Source organism: Colletes latitarsis, chromosome 3 (assembly GCF_051014445.1).
Source record: "Colletes latitarsis isolate SP2378_abdomen chromosome 3, iyColLati1, whole genome shotgun sequence".
Lineage (NCBI taxonomy): Eukaryota > Metazoa > Arthropoda > Insecta > Hymenoptera > Colletidae > Colletes > Colletes latitarsis.
The window spans coordinates 41,924,868-41,945,814 of NC_135136.1; the positions used below are offsets into that span (position 1 = coordinate 41,924,868).

General features: G+C 47.4%; 1 protein-coding gene across 1 annotated transcript in view; it reads right to left on the reverse strand.

Annotated features, from left to right (window-relative positions):
* The window catches only part of Sty (sprouty signaling antagonist), a 38,174-nt gene extending 18,721 nt beyond the window's left edge, over positions 1-19,453 (reverse strand). The window contains exons 1-4 of the mRNA XM_076762805.1: positions 19,336-19,453; positions 10,568-10,812; positions 10,369-10,487; positions 9,072-9,370 (exon numbers count right to left, since the gene is read on the reverse strand). Coding sequence (XP_076618920.1) covers positions 9,072-9,370; positions 10,369-10,487; positions 10,568-10,812; positions 19,336-19,453 — 781 coding nt within the window. The remainder of the gene's footprint in view (positions 1-9,071; positions 9,371-10,368; positions 10,488-10,567; positions 10,813-19,335) is intronic.
* Positions 19,454-20,947: the final 1,494 nt, after the last annotated feature.

Consider the following 20,947-nt stretch of genomic DNA (forward strand, 5'->3'; position numbering starts at 1 on the left):
AAATCGATCTCGAAAGGATCGAGAGGACTCTCGAACGCAAAAATCCGTCGAAAACTACCGCGATCGAGCCCGTCGAGTGGTTGTCTCGCGAATTGACGGGGAGCAGCAAGAAAGCTGGAGGATTCGCTGTCGAAGCGATGATACTTTTTTCCCCCGAGCGTCGTAGACGCAGAATTACACGCGTGTCCGCGAGGCGGGAGGCAGAACGAGAGAGCAAACACGCGGCTCGATCTCGCTGGCACACGAGAAATGGAATGTGGACACCATATGGCCGGGATCTTCGTCCAACCACCCACTCGTCGTCGTCGTCGTCGTCGTCTTCGTCTTCGTCTTCGTCTTGATGGTTTCGTGGCTGCTCCCCGTTCGCTCTCGCCGCGTTATACGCGCGTCTACACCTCTAACGGCCGACTGTCGGGGCCTGGGCCCCCGGAGAAAAGTTCGTTAGCGATTTCAGGCCCCGTAATTGCACGGCTCGCGGAATGGAAATTTATAGCTGTTATTATCACATTCGCGTTACGTGAAATCATTCGACGGCCGGGAATTCTGATTGTGCGTGTTCGCGTCGTTGATCACCGTTTTATTCCGCCCCCTCTGCTCGCCCCTGCTCCTAGGAACGATTCTCTCCTCGTCCACGCAACCTACGATCCTCCCTTTAACCCTTAACCTCCAAGTCAAACAGGGTTGGAGAGGGTTACTTTGCAATTTCAGTACTCAGAGTCTCGAGATTTAGGAGGTCACTCGAGTAATTCCACCGTACGAAGAATGTTTCAAGAGTTTTCCATGGAGGATCTCGATTTACCACCCCTTCCATCGTGACGTTAATAACGAGAGGGGGGGTGGTACGAGGTTCGTCGAAAAAATACGAGGCAACACGTTGAATATTTCGCGCTGAAAACGACTGGCTGATTATCCAACGTGGGCCCGGAGAAATCCGGATATCAAATGCGCGGTCACGTACGCGAGTTTACATGTTCGCTGGCGCGTATGTATAAATACAAACCCACGCACCGCCGAACCACACTTCCAGCGGCCGCACATGTGTCGTGAAACTTGCAGTGCGGCCCTCGTGCACATTGAAAAACCTATTTTCGACGCGAGCATTGTGTATACGCGGACTACGGACCGCCGGAAACCTCTGTTTCACGTACGTAAACATATTGCCGGCCTACATGCGTCCCTATTTATCCAACACGGAGAAATTTATCTCGTTAAGAGGTACATTCACGCTCGAGACCGTCGATTCTCTAAATAAAGAACCATTATACGATTACAGATCTTTCAAATTTCTTTACACGTTCGGTTATCTTTCCCACCTGAAAAACAATCGAGCATTCGACGGTGGAGCGTTTCCCTCGAGTGTTCCCTGAGAATACGATCGCAAAAACTGTGGATTTTTCATTTGGAACGAAGCAAGATTGTTTGGCGAGGCCACCTGTTTCTGGCGGGACACCCTGTATAGCAACGTCGATCTTGCTGGCATCGCATTCTGAATGAAACCACGTTCGGACGACCGTACGTACGTACGGACCGTCGGACGGTCGAGAGGGTCAACGTTCCCTTCCCTTCAAGGACGGCCTGAGAAAAGTCAAAGAACAGTCGAGCGTAGGAGCGGGACGAACCACAGACGGAAAGGGAAGATTCGAGTTATTTCGGGACTACGAATTTTCGCGGGACTAATAATAGCACCGCAAAGTGGAATAGATAGCTCTATGTATTTTGTAATTTTCAGTTCAGAGCACGTCGGAGTCGTACATTTATCGTAAGTGAAACGCGGCCATCTTGGATTCACCAGCGACCACCGTAACCAAACAAAATAAAGCTTTAAAAAATGATACAGACTTACGAATAGTCGTCGAGACTGTACGATTGGTAAATTTCGTTTGCCACTCGAGATTTTCAGTCGAACAAAAGTGTTGCTTTTGCTTTTTCTCGTGCGAAATAAACGGACGTGTACGGTTTGGGCCGATAACACCTCGTCGGTCCACGTGCACGCCACGTCCGAGAAGAAAACGAAAAGACAAGAGAACGAAGCGAGGAGGAGAGGGCAGAGCGTCGAAGAGTCGAGCAAAAGGAAAACAGAGAAACGTATGGTTCTCGTTCTTAACTCGGCAGAGGTCGCGCACCTCTCGATGCCGACATGTATCGCTGTCATAGCGGTCCGCCTTTATCGGGGCAATTCGTAAAAGTGTTTTCGAGATAAGAGTGCGCCGTTCCGCGCGATACAGAGGGAACGTAGCCATGTGGGTCAGAATACTGACCGAGAGCTCAGAAAAACTCCTCTGAATTTCGGGCAAAATCGATCTTTAGTCTCGTTTTAAATGCCCGCCCGTCGAGATAGCGATAATCGAAACGACGCCGATTCCGTTCCGCGATATCGTCGGACAACGAGCTCGCGATTGACGAATTAATTCCCAGCGAAGGAGGGATCTAAAATTTCGACAAAATTATTTACGAATATTATTTATCAATGAATACGTCTTTTTATCCGCCAACCGACTGCTACGCGTAAACACTAATTCGCGTACGTTTGAGACTCGCCATAATCGTCGGTGCGCATCCCGACCGCGCAGAGTTTCCTTGCCGCGTAAAATTAGCCAATAGGAAGTCTACCTGGGATCCATAGATAGATTTTTAGGGTGTCCCTCGATCTCCACAGGGAGATATTATATGTTGTAATTTACTCTAATAATAAACAAGTTATTTACCGATAATGGAGGTGAAAAACACGAACAGATTCTGTCCGCAGGGGCCCGATAAGAGCGTAATCGTTGGAAAAGTAAAATCAGCGAAGTCGACGGAGGGAATAGAGAAAAAAAGTCGAGGAATCGCGAGCGAAGAAGCGTCGTGAAACGTTTCTTTATCGCCCGGTGCGATTACGTAACCGATCGTTCACGGTTCGTTTATGCGCGTATAATTCGCGGTCGCAGTAAAAGTCCGTGGATCCGTGTATCAGGGCGTCGCGGTCCCGTGACAGTGACGATAAATTAATTCGCCGAGGGGCCGATTCGTTGAACCCTGAACCGAATCGAATCCTCTGCTCGCCAATTAAAGCGACGGCAGGCAGCCCGTCTCGTATCTTCGTCCCTGCGACTTCCGGTCAATCTCCGCGAGCCGATCGCGACACACGATATCTTCGTGGCAATAAACTGCACACGACTGCGCTCTCGGCTCGGTTTGCCTCCGATCACGACCGCCGTATAATTTTCGATACACGCTCGGGGAAATGCTCGGGACACGCTAAACTCGAGAACGACGCGAACGTTGACCGGGGATCCAGCGGGGAAAGAAACCAAAAAGACCCCTCGATAAAATACCAATTGCGCCCCCTTGCAATTATCCAAATTTACCCTCTGATTCTTCCAAACCCGACATTTGGATACTGCGTCGAAGGACAATTTTTAAACAATTTTTGGGATTTCAGAACGAAAGGGTCAAGTATTTGTACGTTAAAATGGTAAATATCGATCTTGAGTAGTTTCGAAATAATTGTCTGTTTGATTTAATATCTACGAAAGTGTGCAAGTGTTTAGCCATAGCATTTTCGAATTTGAAAAGGAGAGGGTTGCGAGTTGGTTAAGGTGAAATGGTCGTAGGATTTAACGACGGAGAGAAAACCGTGGAGAATGGGCATCGTCGTCAGGCTACGGCGTAGATCGGCCCGAAGAACCAGCGACCCAGCAAGAAGACCGAAAAGAGAAGCATTAAGAACTGGGAACAGGGGAGGGAAGGGGAGCGATCGGGCAGACCGGATATGACGCGACAGCACATAACGATGATCGTAGATTGCGTTCAGTGCTGGTGCAAAAGCAGGCGAGCAGGAGCGAGTTGATGAAACGATGACGAACAGGGAGGCTAGAGCCACGGAGTGACGGAGCGACGAGGAAAGAGACAGGGTGGAAGAACCGTGAGGAGGGGGAGGGAGGGGGAGAGAGAGAAGGGTAAGACACGGGAGAAGGAAGGAAAGGAGAGACACGGGATCAAAGACGGAGGAACGGGAGATAACGGGGTTGGCAAACACCAAGATAGCGTGGCGGCGGTGTTCTTGTATTACCGAGATAGTTCTTCTATGCTCCGGAGTATCGATTCTCAATATCGACGCGATAAATTCATCGTTAGGGATGTTCGATTTCTCTAAAAAATATCGACCTTAAATCGCAATCGACGAAACAAAGATCGTTCGACTTCGTGTGTTCGTTTACGCGTCCAGTCGGATGATCGATAATCGGTTTGGAACGCTCGAGTCACGTCCCTTATTAGAGATTCGAGTATGACTGCGAAACATTGCACGGGATCGATAGGCTTGGCGTACATTTCGAACGCATGCTCGGTCGCTGGCATATTAGAAACGTTTGTTTCCCAACTCGAGATCGATACAATATCGACGAGATACTAGATAGCATTTGAATACCCTGCTATCCAAACGCTTTGTTATCTAACCAGAGCTCTCGCGTTTAGCGATTTGAATATTAAGCGTGTTGAAAAATGAAGCTGATAGATCGACGATCGCTAGGGTGTTGCTCGACGGATCCTCGAAGGATCGTGGTCGTCGAAGCGAGGACGAGGATCCGAGGGACGCGCAATTGAGATGCTTGGCCGATGAGTGAGAAACCAGCGATGTTATGCCGCGGCACGCCGCGTTGGCCACTCCTTTCGCGACTTTGTTCGTACTCTTTCGATTCATTATTCCGGGCACATGTCGCTCAAGGACACGGCGTCTTCGCGCCGGAGAAGATCATCCGCGTGCATTTGCAACGCGTTACCACACGCGCCGCGTCCCGTCGCGGTGTTGCGCCACGTTACATAAGAAACGGCTCGAAAACGCGCCTTCCTTCGACCCTACGACGCTCGCGAGTTCAAAGATCGTGGAAAACCGCGCACAGACGCCGGCAAAATTTATATCGATATCGAATAACCAATTAAACCGACGTGCATCGATTCGAACCGACGCATCGCAAATTTCCCATTTTATTTCTCTATTTTTTACTATAATTACGCTCCTCGTCCTAATCGACCCGCATAACGATCCTACCATTATGACTAGCTTAATCTTCGAATGCAAATTACGAGAATTTTTCATTAGCGCCATTTGCCTTGTTTCGATACGCTGCGATAATTCTAGCCTCTAATTTGCGCCATTAGGATAACGTTTCAGTAAAAATGCTGTTCGAAATTGCCCCTGTCAACATAATACAGGTTATTAACTTTGATTTATTAAGGAGCAATAATGGTTTCTGACGTTGCATTATTCATTCAGTAATGAATGCGTTACCAATCTATATATTTTAAGTAACACTGATTGGTCGTTGATAGCGGTCGATGATATCTCGACAGTTGGTCGGAATTATCCGATCTTTTGGTTCGTCGCGTTTTCATTAATTAGAACCGCTCACTTATCGCCTTTTAGATTCAATCTAACATTTGTTACTTTTAATATATGTTGTTGTTAAAGGAAGCTCAATCGTTATCGTATTTAAAAGGAAAGCAAAACAAGTTTTGCCATTCCCATCGACGCGAAATATCTTCGAGATACGATAAATATCGTTGTCGCGTATCTCGAACGTACTTCGAATTATTCAGCGAACGATACGCTCGCTCGAGAGTATCGGAAAATCACGCTTCTCGTCGCGTTTTACGTCACCGACTTCGCATCGTCCCTTTGAAGGAAATGACGTACGCAAACAGAATAACAACGCATCGTTGCAGTGTAAACTAAAGGCAGTTTGCCCCACGAAACTATACACTTTCGTTATTCGGCTTTATTTCTCACGGGATACCATAGACGATCGTGGCCTTCCTTGGGTCATTTTTATTACAATTTTTATCTGAAAATCTATCGAACCGATTTCGATTAAACCACCGTTACTCTGTTCTGTGTATATCAGAAAACAAGATAGGCTATCGGAGACGGAGAAAATTTTATTCGAGTAATAGATAACGAACAAACACCAACGTATAGCATATTTATTCACGACGTTCGTACGATGGTTAAAGCTAACAGTAATTACGATTACTTTAAAAGTTTCTAAACATTTTCTGCGTTGAATCTGCAAAAATTCGCGATAAATCGATGCCACGTATCTTCGATCGTTCAAAATTGTTTTTAAAAACAATGGCTCGTTGCCGGTCAACGGATTGCAAATAGACCAACCGATAACAATGCTAGATACTCCATTGATTACCGCGGAAGGAGTTACTGAATGAGCAACTTATCGATTTCTCGATCAATTGAATTGGAAGCAAATCGAATCGCTTTCCATATCGTTGACTTCAATGCCCCGATACAAACAGCAAATTACTGTGTCTGTTAGGGAAAAAGTCTACGTTATCTGGCGCAATAGAAACAGAATACTTTCGAATGTCATTGAAATCAGCAAGAATGGAAATCACGATGGAATTTAAGCGTTACGATTATTCGATTACAGACGTCGGTTTGCGTATTTTAATTATTCGCGGTCCTATGTCGACCTGGACTTGAAATCGAGTTTTCCCCTACTGTTCGTAAAATACAAAGATCGATAGTTTGCTCGATACTTTGGTTTCAAATTGTAATAATAACGATGATAATAGGAGTACGTTTTCACGTCGTATTTATCCACGCTACAACACCGCGATCTTTCGACGTTTCGTAATCCAATTGCAAAATATGGAATGACTGCGAGGACAAACGAAGACCGAGCCGGACCTTAATCTTTCTCATCGGTGAGTCGAGCCAGTCAACTCACCTAGCTATGCGCCATGCGTGGAAATCATGGTTTCATTCATGCCAGACCGACACTGGCGCGAGTGTGTGCGACCATAAGTGCGTGTATCTGTGTCACGATACGCGTGAACGTGCCGATATCTCGCCTCGCGAATCGCCGTGCGAATTGCTTATACAAGTTGACCCAAAAGTCTACAACTCGTGTCCTTCGTACACGATCGACGACGGACATTAACAAAATTTTTATCCAACCGAAAGTCCACGAACAACGAACGAAAGTTGCAACTTCTTATTCGTCGTTCGTTGAACGAAAATTAGAATCGTGGAACGAGGTATTTCGCAATGAACGAACGTTACACAATCAACCCCCGTGCAACAGGTTCGTCGAAGACTAAGACTGAAAGTTTCATGGCTTCCAAACACTTTCATGCTTCGGAGTAAGATTACCGCTCCACCTGCTCGATATATCGTGGATATCTAATCAACGATCTGATATTGTAGTTACACGCGAGATCTTGTTTCCTGGGACTGAATCGATCCAACCAACGACCCAAGTTTCTCCAGATATCGTCGATGATATCGATTCATCGTTTCGCTGTACGCGTCATCGACCGTGCACGCGATTTTCGAAATTTCGTGGAAGGCAATCATTCATCGAGGTCGCGACGAGTCACCGTGACTCGTAAACAGGAACGAATGAAATTTTATTCGAATGATAGATCGACGAATGACATCACGATGCAGCGATTTATTTGCGCATTGTTCGACCAAACAATCACGCGTTCGTTTGGCGTTGACTATTATTGAGTCTTAGTGAAATGTCCGTTCTGTCGAATCGAGTTTTTGTTTTTCCCATCGCGCGAGCCGGGATTCTCGGAGCACCCCGTGTATAAATCGACGTATTTATACGCGAGAGACTTCTTACGTGACACAAGCACGCAAACGCGCGGGCGCATGCGCAGGAAAGTCACCAGGTAACGTCAAACCGAACGGCATTCATTCTTATTGCCGTTCGAAGCGAATGACGCGTCTGTGTTGGTGAGAGTACGCGCGCGCGTGCGCATGCGCTCGTACTCCGCTCGTATTCCGCTCGAAGAGAGAGGAAACTAGCGATGGGAACGATTCGATCGGTCGTATGGAAATTTTCGAACGTCTCCAGGCCTCGATACACCGTTCAATCGCGAGAAAACGAGCACGTCCTATTCCACGGAAAGTAATTTTACCACATCCGTTACGGAATGGAAAATATCTGAAACGAGCGATATTTTAATGCTGCTTTCGATTACGTTTTTCAACCAAACGTTGCAAACTAAATTTATAACAAGTATATTTCAGGCTTCTTTACGATCGAACCTAAAAAATTGTATCGAAACACCCGCAACCCATGTTTATGATGGACTATGTTATCAGTTTTACGAGTGATCGTCGAGTTTTAATAGATTGCTTCGTCGAATACCATTCACATTCAGCAGGCATTCATAGACAGTCGAGCAAGGAGGGAATAGTTTCCGCGAAACTATAAACGAGCCACCTACGAGGTCACCATTCTCATCAAAGCTGGTAGGAAAGCGACGAGACTCGCGCGTCGTACGAACCCGTGGAAGAAAACGCGACTACGTCGAACGTGTCGGTGTCACGAACGGAAAGGTGGCGGCTGTCGACTTTCTCGCTAACTTTCTACACGGTAAATTTCATTCACTACTTTGCCCGCGCTCTATGAAAGCGTAGTGTGACTCAATCCGCAGCGAGTCACGCTCGCCCGATCGTCGATGAAGTTGGCACGAAGAGAAGTCGTGCGACCTCGTCTACTCCGAAACGTTCGAGACCGACTAACGAAAATTTGACTGTCTACCAGCGAACCAGTAAAGAAAATTATAATATGAACAAATTCTACGGGCAACTTACGAGGAACCGAATGAAAATTACAACCCGTTAGGGCAGCGAGCCTAAGGTGTACCGGAGACTTTTTCGACCGGGTGTATATTGTACCCTCGAAACCGTAAAACCTTTTGTACGCTTGTCCCCGACTGGTCTGCACGCGTATTAGATTCCAGCTGAGACAATAGGGAAGAAACAGGAAGCAACTACTTGGGGCACATCGATTCACGAGAAACTAGAGAACCGGGGGGAAACGGTTGGCTTTCGAACTCGCGTTTACCAACGCTCCTCGGTTTATTTAGAGTTCGTGCCATATTGTATAAGCTTATTGCGAAAAATCCTATTTTTGTAACGATAGAACTGAACTGTTATTTCGTACGTGAAATTGACTAATTGACTAATTGAATCTTGATTTTTACATTTAGGAACAAAATGAGTTGACCTCTTGAGTCATTAAGGTGAAGGAAGAAAAAATGAATGGATTTTGACTCACCGTTTCGACTAGGGGGCCGTGGGGGCGCAGGATACTGGGGCGGCGTCAAGGGTGGCGGCTGCGGCGACACTCGCGCAGACGAGGAGGTCGTTGAGCCTCGGGACGCCGGTACTAGCGTCGTCGACGTGGTAGTCGTCGTAGCCGCCGTCGCTGTCAGCGAGGACGTGGTGGTGGAGGTGGTGCGCTGCTGCCCGATGTACCTCGAGGCGGTGCTGCTCGGGCTGTTGGACGGCCAGGGCGGGCGCCGCGGTGGCAGCACCGGGGGCGGCTCGTAGTCCAAGGTATCCACACTTTCGGCACTTCCGTTTCACCTGTACCCTTCACCGCGAGCCTCCTCCCCTGATCACGCTCTCTCTCCCTCTACCCCCTTTTATCCGTCGCGTCAGTCCTCACGACACGTCGCGCACAAACTCATCGGCGGAGGATCAACGATCGCTTCTATTTATCTCGCAGTTTCTCACTGTTTCCGCGAGCACAAGATTCAACGAAATAATAAAAAAAAAGGAAAGGAAACGAAACGACGATGGTGTTGTACGCGGTGATTTACGAAACTCCGACCGGGTGTATCTCTCTTTCGTTTCTCCTTTCCCTCGATCTCTCCCTGTCTTCGACGCTTCTGCTTCTCCGCACTGGTCACGTCACAACACGTAAACACATGCTCGAGTTATATATATACGTACTATATATACATATAGAAATATATATATGTGCGTGAATGTAACAGACCTCGACGCGCGGTGAAACGTAACAGAGGAACAAGTAATTCGCGAGGCTAATATCCTGCTCGCAAGCGGTACGGATTATCAATAGGTTTCCGTGGTTGGAGGAACGAAAGACGGCACGACGTTGTGGCTCGACTCCGTACGAGCCGAGTGGAGAAAAACACAGGCACCAGAAGAGACCGGACGACGCGAGGCAAGACGAGACAAGACGAGACAGAAGGACAAAATCGGTGAACACACACCGCGGGTTCCTCTCGCGCACTGGCCACACATACGGCTCTCTCAATGCTGCTGCTGCTGCTGCTGCTGCGCTTGTCCGTCTCTCTCTTTCCTATTCGCTACGGGATGCGTACTCGAGCGAGAACGAGAAACACATACCGCATCGACAGAGAGAGGGAACAACGATCGGGGCGCGCGAGACAGAGTGAGAGCGCGAGAGAAAGAGAGCCGACTGAATCTCGCGTAGGCCGTCTGCCAGTAAACAGGCTCCTTCATTCACTGCTTATTTTATACGGGCGGCCCCCTATATGCTCCACAGAAATAGCCACTTCTCGCTCTGTCCTTGTCGCGCGCACATGCCACGGCCGGATATATGCCCTCGCTGCTGCCGCTGCTGCTGCTGCTGCTGCTGCTGTCGGGTAGAGAGATCTCCTTCTTCCTCCTCCTCGTTCCTGGCTCCCCTTTCTCTCGCACTCTCGCATTCGTGTCACGCGGCTCGCACCTCGAACAACAGTACTGCCCTCCGTGGAAAAGCGACGAGTAGGAGGCCCTCACCGGCGTTCTCCTTCTCGCGCATCCTTCTCTTTCCTCTTCCACCGTGTGCGTGTGCGAATGTGCGTTCTTCTCGTTCCTGGTTCCTGTTCCTGTTCCTCCTCCGTGAACTTCTTCGAGCCGAATGCCTGACTGCCTCCCTTTATTCCGCCCTCCGTTATTCCGCGCCAGACACTGCCACGCTCTGCCACTGTCAGCAGCACCCTGAGGAGACGACAGGTGCGTGATCACCGCGAACGTCGCCCCGTCTTTCGACAACAAACGCAAACGATTCGTTCGAGATATCCTTCGGTCCTGAATATCATCCGGAGATCCTGTCCCTGGACAGTCTTTTGTTGGTAACGTCGTTTCTCGTTACGGTGGTCTTCTTCCCCTGCACGTGCATTGATTCCCGCGATCCACGCGAGTTAAACCGATTACCGACGGTCGGTCCAATAACCGCACAATATTTTCGATGGATCGCGCTATCGTGACTCGAACGGGCCACTCCTGTGACGCGCGTGTTCGTAGTTACGCGAGGAGTTCTCGCTCGCGTTCACTGGTTTTCTCGAATGGCAAGCCTCCGCTCGATTTCCCCGCGATGGCTGGCGAACTGCGCGCACACGCACACACGTCCGAAAGAACGAACGCGCGGTACACATACGCGACGAGGGTCTGGGTATTCGTGGCGCACGGTCTCCTCTCTCGCGTTAAACGGAAAGAGAGTCGGAACGAGTCGGCTGGAAGTAAGGAAAAAAGAGACGAAACGACGAGACAGCCGGCAAGATGCGGGAGGGGGAGAGCGTGTAAAGAACAGACGGAGAGGGAACGAGCGAGAAAAGAGGCAGGATAGAAGGGAGGGAGGAAGAAAGACGGATAAAGAGGGTGGGAGCAACGATCGTCGTGCGAGAGAGAGAAGAAAAAGTTCAGCTGGCCTCGGCGGCCATGCCAGTGTAGATCGTGCGAGCGCAGCCCAGGCGCGTACTTTCCGGCCCGCGGGGCCACCAGTCAACGCACGTTCTCTCTTTTCTCCCCTTTTTCCTCTTGCTCTCCCTTCTTCGTTTCTTCCCCCTTTCCACAGTCACTTTTTTCCTCGTCGACGTATTCCTACCAGAGCCACGATCACGTACACAACACGATCTCCTCGTTTCTAACCTCTCTCCCCTTCTGTTTTTTTCACGTTCGTCCGTGTTCCCGTGCCGGTCGACGGTCGGATCGATCTCGGTACTTCGTATCCATCGGTTCACCGTTCTCGTCACTTTCGATCGCACCCACACCGCTTCAAAGTACACGTTACTTCGTTCACGGTAATATACCCCGCACAAACCGAGTCGCGACGAGCCAACTGGACGCGTTCGTGCACCGGATAACAGTCGAACGGAAGGCGAGAACGAGCCCTTTTTCGATTTTCACGCGACAAGTCCTCCGCGAATACGTCGGCGTTCTTGCTCGTAGACGATCGAGGGAACGTATCAACAACGCGCACTCGCGATTCCTCGCTCTCCCCTTCGATTCGTATCGTCCGTTTTTTTACTAAATACCGTATACCGTTCGTTCTCGCAGCAGGAACGGTCGTGTCTCGTTTCGAGCCGAGGCCGGCTGCGCTCGACGCTGGTGTGGCGTTCTAGACTCTCCGCTCGTTACAAACAGCGGAGCAGCGGCCTGTCGTTCCGTGGGTGGGGTGTGTTCGACGCGCATGCGCGCTCGATATACACCGAACTTGCATACGCGCGCACTCCCACACACCATCGAACCCTCCACACGTAAACAGTCGCACACGCGTCGCCCGCAACCTCACCGCCACGAAAGCACCGTGACGCCTGCGATCCCCCCCTTTCCACTCCCCCTGGCCATCGTCGCTTCACCAGCGTATACCGTACCCCGCGAGCCAGACACGATACTTCATTCATGCTCGTATTGTGCGACCAGGGCTGCTTCTGCCCGTTTCGGCTCCACGCGCTTTTCAGAAACTCGCGTACACGCGCCTACTCCGCTACACCCGCGCACGATTTTCTCTTTCCAGATGCATGGATACCTTTCGTATCGATCGTCGACCGCCCTTTCATTTCTTATACCATGACCAAACAACTTTTTTTAACCCATTGTGATCCGTCCTTGTTTATACGTAATACATAATATATGCGATATGAATGGAGAATTAACATGTTAAATAAAATTATGCATGTTGTTTTCTATTTAAAGGTTGTGGTTATTCTCCACAAACAGTTTAGACATAAGATTGCAAAGGGTTCATTCCTTCGTAAAAACACGGTAGCAATGTAGGTTTATTACCAACGTATAGCGCGTAAACGAAAATATTTGGACAGTGGGATATGTTTGGATCGGAGCTGGATAAATTTTATCGGCTATTAACAAATAACGTCTCGAAAGTGACCAAGCTTGAAACGAGGATTCGTACAACTTCGAAATTCGACGGTCTACTTCCACAGAAAATTCGTAATTATCTCTCGTAAGTCGTAGTTGTGAAATATCGACGATTATTTTGCACGCGATATTCTCGGAAAAAGCGTCGGGCGAAATTAACCTTTGAGATTCGTCAGAATTTTCTTCGTAAAAATTTATCTGGCCACGCCGGACGCGTTCCCTCGGTCTCTCGCTAGTTGTCGGCGAATTATTTCGCAAAACGTTACGCAAAAAATCACGTTGCTTCGAGCGAGAAGCTCGTTTAAAATTTCTGCCGTCGGTGGACGCGTTAGTAGAAGACAGTTTTATTCATTGAAGGATATCGAAGCGAGTGACGATGGTTCGTCGTTCCCTCTTCGCTCCGCGCGACGGCGCTTGAAAAATCTTCGTTCAGGTGATCGAACGTCGTAAAACCGATATACCCCTCTCTCTGTGTGTACTACGGGCTCACCCACATGTCGGGGAGACTCGGTTCTCTTCGTAAATGTCCGCCGACTACATCCTCTTTCGTCCTTCTCGATCGCGTTCCCCGACCCGTAATGGCGTCCCCGTCCCGCGTTTTAGCCCCGTCTCACTCTGTCCGTTTGCACGTAAGCCGTACCGTAACTCCGCGCCTCTGTGTGCACACGCGTTATTTATGCGGCCGTGTGTGCGTGTTCCTCCTCCCACTCCCTGTCGTAAGCCAGACAGTGAGCATAAACCAGGCTATCCTCGTCGTTTCCAGGTCTAACCGTCTCTTTTTCACCACGACCGGCCGGCGCAAGGCGGTTCGGCTATTAATCGGACACGCAAGTCCTCGGAATCACGAGAGCGGAATATTGTCAAGATAAATCGACGGGACTCCTGCAAATAAAATTACCGTAAATACGCGACGGGTTGCATCACGTTCGCGCTCTTTCCGTCCGCGGACGTTCGACTCCTCGAGCTTTTTCGTCGAATACGATTTCGAGCCAGTAGATTCTCGGTGCTGTTTACTCCGCATGGTAGCACCCTCGATTCTTGCGAAAAATCGAGGAGTGAACATTCTTGCAATAATCGAGGCAATGAGAAGTAGCCCCTAAATTCATCTTTTCTTTTAAGCTTCTGCAACCAAAATAAAATCGAATGTAAATTTTACTGCACGTACACGAATTACTTATTTAATACTAGCCAGCCTTCCAAAAAATTTGGAAATCGCTGGTTTAACCCATACGATATACGAGAACCAGGCGAACTGTTTAGTCTACGCGGCGGACATCCAAGATAAAGTGTTTAGGCCGTAATCTCTTGATTCGATAAACAAACATATAATCTTTGTATACACGGAAGATATGAAAAAAAAATGTTTCTTCTTTTCATAGATCAAACTGCGTAGAATTCATTTGGCCTATATAAAAAAAAAAAAATGGAATCTCGAATAAACTGATTATTCAAGTACTTATAGAGTAATTTGGAATTGTATCCATTGTTTTCGCGTCTTTAACAGTCGTATCATAAAAATCTGCCCCTACTTTAAGGCAACTGTTATACTATATCTCAGTCTTCTTATCGAAAGGTGTCAAAGGGAAGGAATCTCTTATCTTCCCTACTTTGTAGCCAAATCCCTAGTCTAATACTCTTCTATTATAGTGAAAGTGTGTTGTAGAGATATCCATTGTAAAGTGAAACCGTGTTACACTTTAGGTTCTCTTATACAGCATTGTAATGCGCATCGTAACGACCAAATATTATAATAGAAGCGAATACTTTTACGGATGGCATAAAGTTTCATAAACGGGACGACTAGCGAATGGAAAAAGCAACCGACAAAGCTATAAGGAGCAACGGGACGTGATCTAGAAACGTGACTGACCAGACTCGTCTAATAACGTGGCACTGGCTCTGCTGCAAATCATGCTCTCCACGTATGAATGCAAACAGCCAGCTGAGGAGACATTCAAGGTTTCCATGGAACGTTAGTTTACTTCGTAGTTGCTGGCTGTTTGCAGGCTCACCTGTTGCATCGACTGTGAGCACAAGTGTACAACTATTGTACAATCTATGTATTTTACCGAGCCTCCTGAAAAAGATTGCCTCTAACATTGTTACTACGATTTTTAACATAACTTAACAACGATGTCTCCGCGAAGGGAGAAAATTTAAGTAGTGAAACGGGGTACAAAAAAAATGTTGTATCGTCGTAACGTTAAAAATGCTCGTTCGACGAGATAACTGCCGTCAAAGAAGTTCTCGAGAATATCAATGTTTGGCATTGCCAACGTAATCTTGGCTGATATATTCGCGAGTGGCACAGATACGACGCAATGTTTATGTATACATTACCAAGGAAACACCTTTTTTTATCATTATGATATAGAAAATGTGATATTTTTTGTATATATCAAGATGGTCTATGCGTTTAGAAAATAATTTATCGGTATTTACGTATACGTTTCTTCGTGTACCCAAACCTAGGATCGAAGGCATTTCGATAAAGCTTGCTCGGGCAGCAACGATTATAATTTACGACGTACAAATTGTGCGTAGCGGTAATAACTAGGTGGCGAAGGCACGGTCACAAATGGCCACCATTGGTCACGTTGTCTTTTAGACAGGGAATGAAATATCCAACGGTGGGCACGTGGGACTCAACGTGTCAACTCTCCTGTAATTACTTTCCAGTTGTACCGAGCAATCTCCGCTCGCTAAAATAAACAAGCACAAACGATTCTACGTAAAAATTTCCCGACGAAAACCGCTTGCAACGCGTTCGAATGAAATTAGTGCGGCCGTTTATCTTTCGCTCGTTGCGCGAAACGCTGCATTCGGATAAGAGTTTCGCCCATTTCTGTTCGCCGATCTCGACATCGATATATCTCGCGCGTAATAAGACTTCCTCGAGAGCCGGGCAGCAATTAATTTAAACAAACTAGATAACGAAGTACGAAGAAAATCGCGGTTAATGAGACGTGAAACGCAAGTCCAATTAATGCGGTGCTCGGTAGGCCCTTTACGTGCACACATTGCCGTGCGTTGCATTGTTGTCGGTGTAATGTAAGCGACGAATTTATAATAATATAAATACACGCTCCGCGGGCGTGGCGATGCGAATCGCGTGCACCACTTCCCTCGGGAGGATATCCGGTGTGGAAACGCTTCGTCCTACCTCTCCCTTCCTCTCCTTCTGACGCTCGAGCCTCCCCCTCTCGCCCCTCCGTGCGGTCCCACCAAACCCCTCCTCGTCCACGTACGTTCGATGATCACCTTTCGTGGCGTAGCACATAATAGCACGCCCTGACGTATTCTCGACCCAGCAAACGTACGTAAGTAGACACGTCCGTCCCATAATTTTCGCCGCCGCATGCGGGCCTATTAACAGCCTTCTTGGACTTGGATGAAAACTGGACTGTCCATTGAGGAATAAAGATCGCGGGGATGAACGATCGCGAACGCACAGGCCGAGTCTCGCAACTTCGTCACCTGAAATAACCCGTGTATCATTTTGCATAGAAAAGTATTACGGTACCAGTGTTTCTCATCCTTTTCCGGACCATGCCCCACTTTGACAAAATTGCTTTCGATCTGACTATGAATTTTATAGCTACCTCGCCTATTACGGTCGCTCTGTCGCTCTTCGTTCGTAATTCTCAATGGTTCTGGTGCGTTGCAAAACCGATTGAAGACCGAGGACAAATTAAGAGAACAACAGAAGTTTTCGCCTAGCGCTGCTCGAGCGTTTTCTGCGCCATCGGTTTCAACGGTTGCAGGGGTTAATTGTCTAATTAAGTAAGGCGCTCGTTCGCTCGCTCTCGGTCCCGGGACGCGAAGCGAGCGCGATGGAAACCACGATGGCGAAAGTTACCCTCGTTTTCGCAACTTTATCCCCTCGCTTCCTTTTCTCCGCTCCACATTGTTGCTCGACGGATCTCGTAACACTTCGACGCGATGCGTTTCGTTCTATTTAACGATCCTCCCGCTGCATCCGTGAAAACTCTAACCGTTGCACTACGTAATTCCAAGAAGTTGGTCGAAAGCGTAAAAACCAACAGTTACTCTAAAAATTCATAAGAAAAAGATCATTATGTCGTTTATTTCTGGATGTAATTTCGACTATAAAAACTTTGAAAGTTCCGTGTATATAGAAATTGTAAATTTGAAGGAGCGAGATTAGCATTTTGGCTAGGTTTATGGGATTCGAGGAGCCCTCTTTTGCCGCGAAACCGTGAAATCCGCATCGGTTCACGTTTCCACGAATTAGTCGCTAACTAGTCGCCAGAAGGGAATTAAAAACGACGACGCCCTTTGAAGACTAAATTAAGAATTGACCCCGGGGACAGCGCATCTGGATCCAATGGACGCCGGAGCTGTTTCTATTTCGCGATATACATCTCAGACGATTCAATTTTAGAGTGAAATATATATAAACAAAACGATTGTCGATATTTTCTGAAATTTGTTGTAATTGGTTCCGACGCTGTTCCCCTTAATAGACGGATTTTTTTCTAGCTAGTAGCGTCACCTTCCTAATTACGGTGGATCGTTGCTTTAAATTGATTCGAAGAAGAGCGATACGCTCATAAACCTGTACGATCTCGCTTCTCGAACGTCCTTAACTTCGCCAATCGTCTTCTTTGCAGTTTCGATCGACTGCAAATAATACACCACTAAGTATAATATTATCCGTTATTGGCTCGAACAAAACGTAATTAGAGCTAATGGGGATCCAGCGATCGGTAATGGGGTTAGTTACCTTGTTCGAATAAAATATTGCCCATCTCTGGAGCACAGAAAAGTTGTAAGTTCCTTTAGCGTCTTGTTCTCACGGTATCGTTTACACGGGAGCATCAGGCGAGATATAGCCGTGACGCAGAAGTCTTGGTGATCTAAATGGGCTGTATTAACGCCGTCAGGCTGAGAAACACTGGTTTAGCCTATATTTAAACGGCGGCACGCCGCGTATCTTAAGCGCGTTCATTAATGCACTTAAGTGTGTACGCCCGTTTAACCTTACGCCTGTTTACAGTTCTCTCGCCTGGACGATTTGTAACCTACGACACACTAAGACACATTTCTGACTCTCCGCCACCCGCGCCAGCCAACGGCCCCCTGGCTGGCCTTGATTAAGCTGTTCCCTGCAAAAGAATGCCGCCGCTGGAAGCGTGCCGATAACTCGGTCGCGATTTTCATCGAACGATCCTACCAGGAAAACGAACGTACCGTTCCTTTTGTTTACTTATCCGTCAGAGTCCTAAAAATACTACCGTTCGAGCTGCTACGGGTAATAAAAATAATTAACACGCCCGCAGTCCCATATTTACGCACAGCGGTTGGCCTCAGTGACCACTTGTTTCCATCGGATAGCAAAAGTATCATATTTTCACGATTATTTCTTTTCTTCTTTCGAAACTACTCGAATTCTTGGGCTACGAGGCGTCGAGACTATAGAAATCGCGTCGATAAAACGTCGCGGTTTTCCTCGAGCCGGTCGAGGCAAACACTGATAATGAATTTACATCGATGCATGCAGATGATAACGCTGATAGTTCGCGCAAACATGTGATTTAATCCTTGCAATTGCTCGATCGCGCCTGATGTTTAAACATTATACGATTGCTGCTCCGCGGCGTGTGTAGACAACGATAAAATTTCACGTCCTTCGAAACAATGTATTTACATTTGAAACGAGGCAAACATGGACGCAGGTGAGAAAGAATAATACCCTGACAGTGTTTTCCAAAGTGTGGAGGGGGGGCGTTACACCTATGGGAGATCCTTCGATCCGAAAGGGGGATGAAAAAGGAGGAACGTCATTTCGAAAACGTGCCGTGTGAGCGGAAAGAACCCGGAGTCAAAGACACGGCCACAAACTGGCTGAAAAGGAGAGGGAGGCGAGACGAGTGATAACGATAACGCGTTTTTCTGGACGCACGTAAACGCCTAACTATCTACGCGATCTTTCGTGACCTAAGCCACGGACGAGTGCAGAATTTACGCAACGGTCCGTGTCACGCATGGGCAAAGATTTTATCTAATTAATACGCGACGAATAAAACAACGTACGATAATTTATCCCTGTAATATAACCGTGTGTCTGTTCCATATCGTTTCAGACAGCACACCCTGTACATTAACCACGCGCATATAAATGCTCGACGAAGTTTAAAATTTATAAATGCACAGACGGCATGCATCGGGAAAACAAATTACGTAATATCTTTCATAGACGACACGTAATACCGTCGTAAAACCGATGAGCGAATAGTATTCCAACCAGACCTGGGCTCTTTTCAATTACTACATCGAATAACGCGTTATCTTGTTTCGCTGCTATTTCATTTTTTCGATACAATTAGTAAGCGAACGATAAGTTCTTTTTAAAAATAATTTCCAGCAACGGAACGGTCCCGTACTTGCGATCGTTGGGTCCGGAAGGAGCTGGTGCGCGTTCAAAACCATGATCTCGGGTTTGGTGGCCATGCCTTCGACCGAAAACCGTCGATACGCCGCTTGCGAGGTCATCATTCCCATCGCTAACGCACACGCAGCCACGTGCGTTGCGTATGGACGCGCGAGGACAACCTGCAGATGCATGAATGACTCGAAATGACGTGTGTTCATTGAGCACGGCTTGGCGTGCCGACTTGGTGCTCTCGGTTGCTCCCAGCAAGGACACGACATATTTTCTGGTTCGCGTAGGAAAAGATTCGAACCGGCAGATCTCGACGTTCCTTTTTTTCTGACCCTAAAGTTGCGCCTTGAAAATCGCACGAAGGAACGATTGGCGCCATTTTTCGGACGCGTAATACACAAAAACAGTGCAAAATGGCATGAGTCTTTGAATCGTTATACAATTAAAAGTTTCATATAAGAAAATTGAATTAATAGTTACGGGTTCACTCTCGCTACCAGTCTTCCATCGCCATTTTCCTTGGTCTCGTTTTATAGAATTATTGCATCATCTGGATCATCGGGGGAGGGCTCGAACAGTATGTAACAGGGCCTGTACTTCTCCTTGTATCCACTGCATTGTTATAATTTACTGGAAAAATTGACCTGGTCTTTAATGAATTATCAAAAGCTTTGCTTGTGTTTATATAGCAACGACAATTTACAGTATTTTGTAACTTGATAATACGTAAAGTGTCATTAGTATATGACGCTATATTACGCGGAAACAATTGAAGAGACGAAACGAATGATCGAAGGAAGTGTGTAGGAATTTGTTCGTATCGGAGGTTCGTTCCTATCCAGCGTCAACTCCGGCAAGCAGTATCGATGACTCTGGAGGGCAGTGGTATCGGCAAGTGGTGGGGAGAGAAGAGGGGACCGTAAGGGCACGGAGGGGGGAAGGGATTGGAGGAAATGAGCGCGCACACACTTAGGCTAGCGCACGAGCGTGTAGTAAATGCGTGTAGAGGCAACCGCATCGGTAAACCGATTAAACGACTTACATAAGTCCCTAGTTGGACGAGGCGTAAGTCCAAGACACGTAGATTCGATGGAAAAAGAGGCCCGGCGAGCGCGCGGACGACGTCGAAGAATCGACGCGCGGACTGCCAGCGGAAGAAAAGAAACGTGAGCGCATCGCGTACTCCACGGATGCATTTCCTGCGTTATACAGTGTCGAACATAAATATTGGCACAGAGCAATTCGAGGAACAAAACTAATAATAATAGAAGCAGTAGCAGCGTTATAGTAGACACAGTTAATAGTGTTAATCCTCTACACTTGCCTGCCCCCTCTGAGGGGAAATCTCTGGTGATTATACATATACAGAAAAATTTTAATGAGAGATTCTAGAGGCCAAAATAAGACGAAAATCAAGAATACCAATTTGTCGATGGTGGCTTCGTTAAGAAGTTATTAATGTTTACAGTTCCGCCAATACTGAATTTTTTTCTCGAAAGTGGGTAGGATTTCGGGGGTAGGTCTATTCACCGAAAATTATTATAATTGACCCCCGCAACTAAAAATAATTTTTTTAGAACAATTTGAAACTTTTCATTTTCGCTGAAAAATTT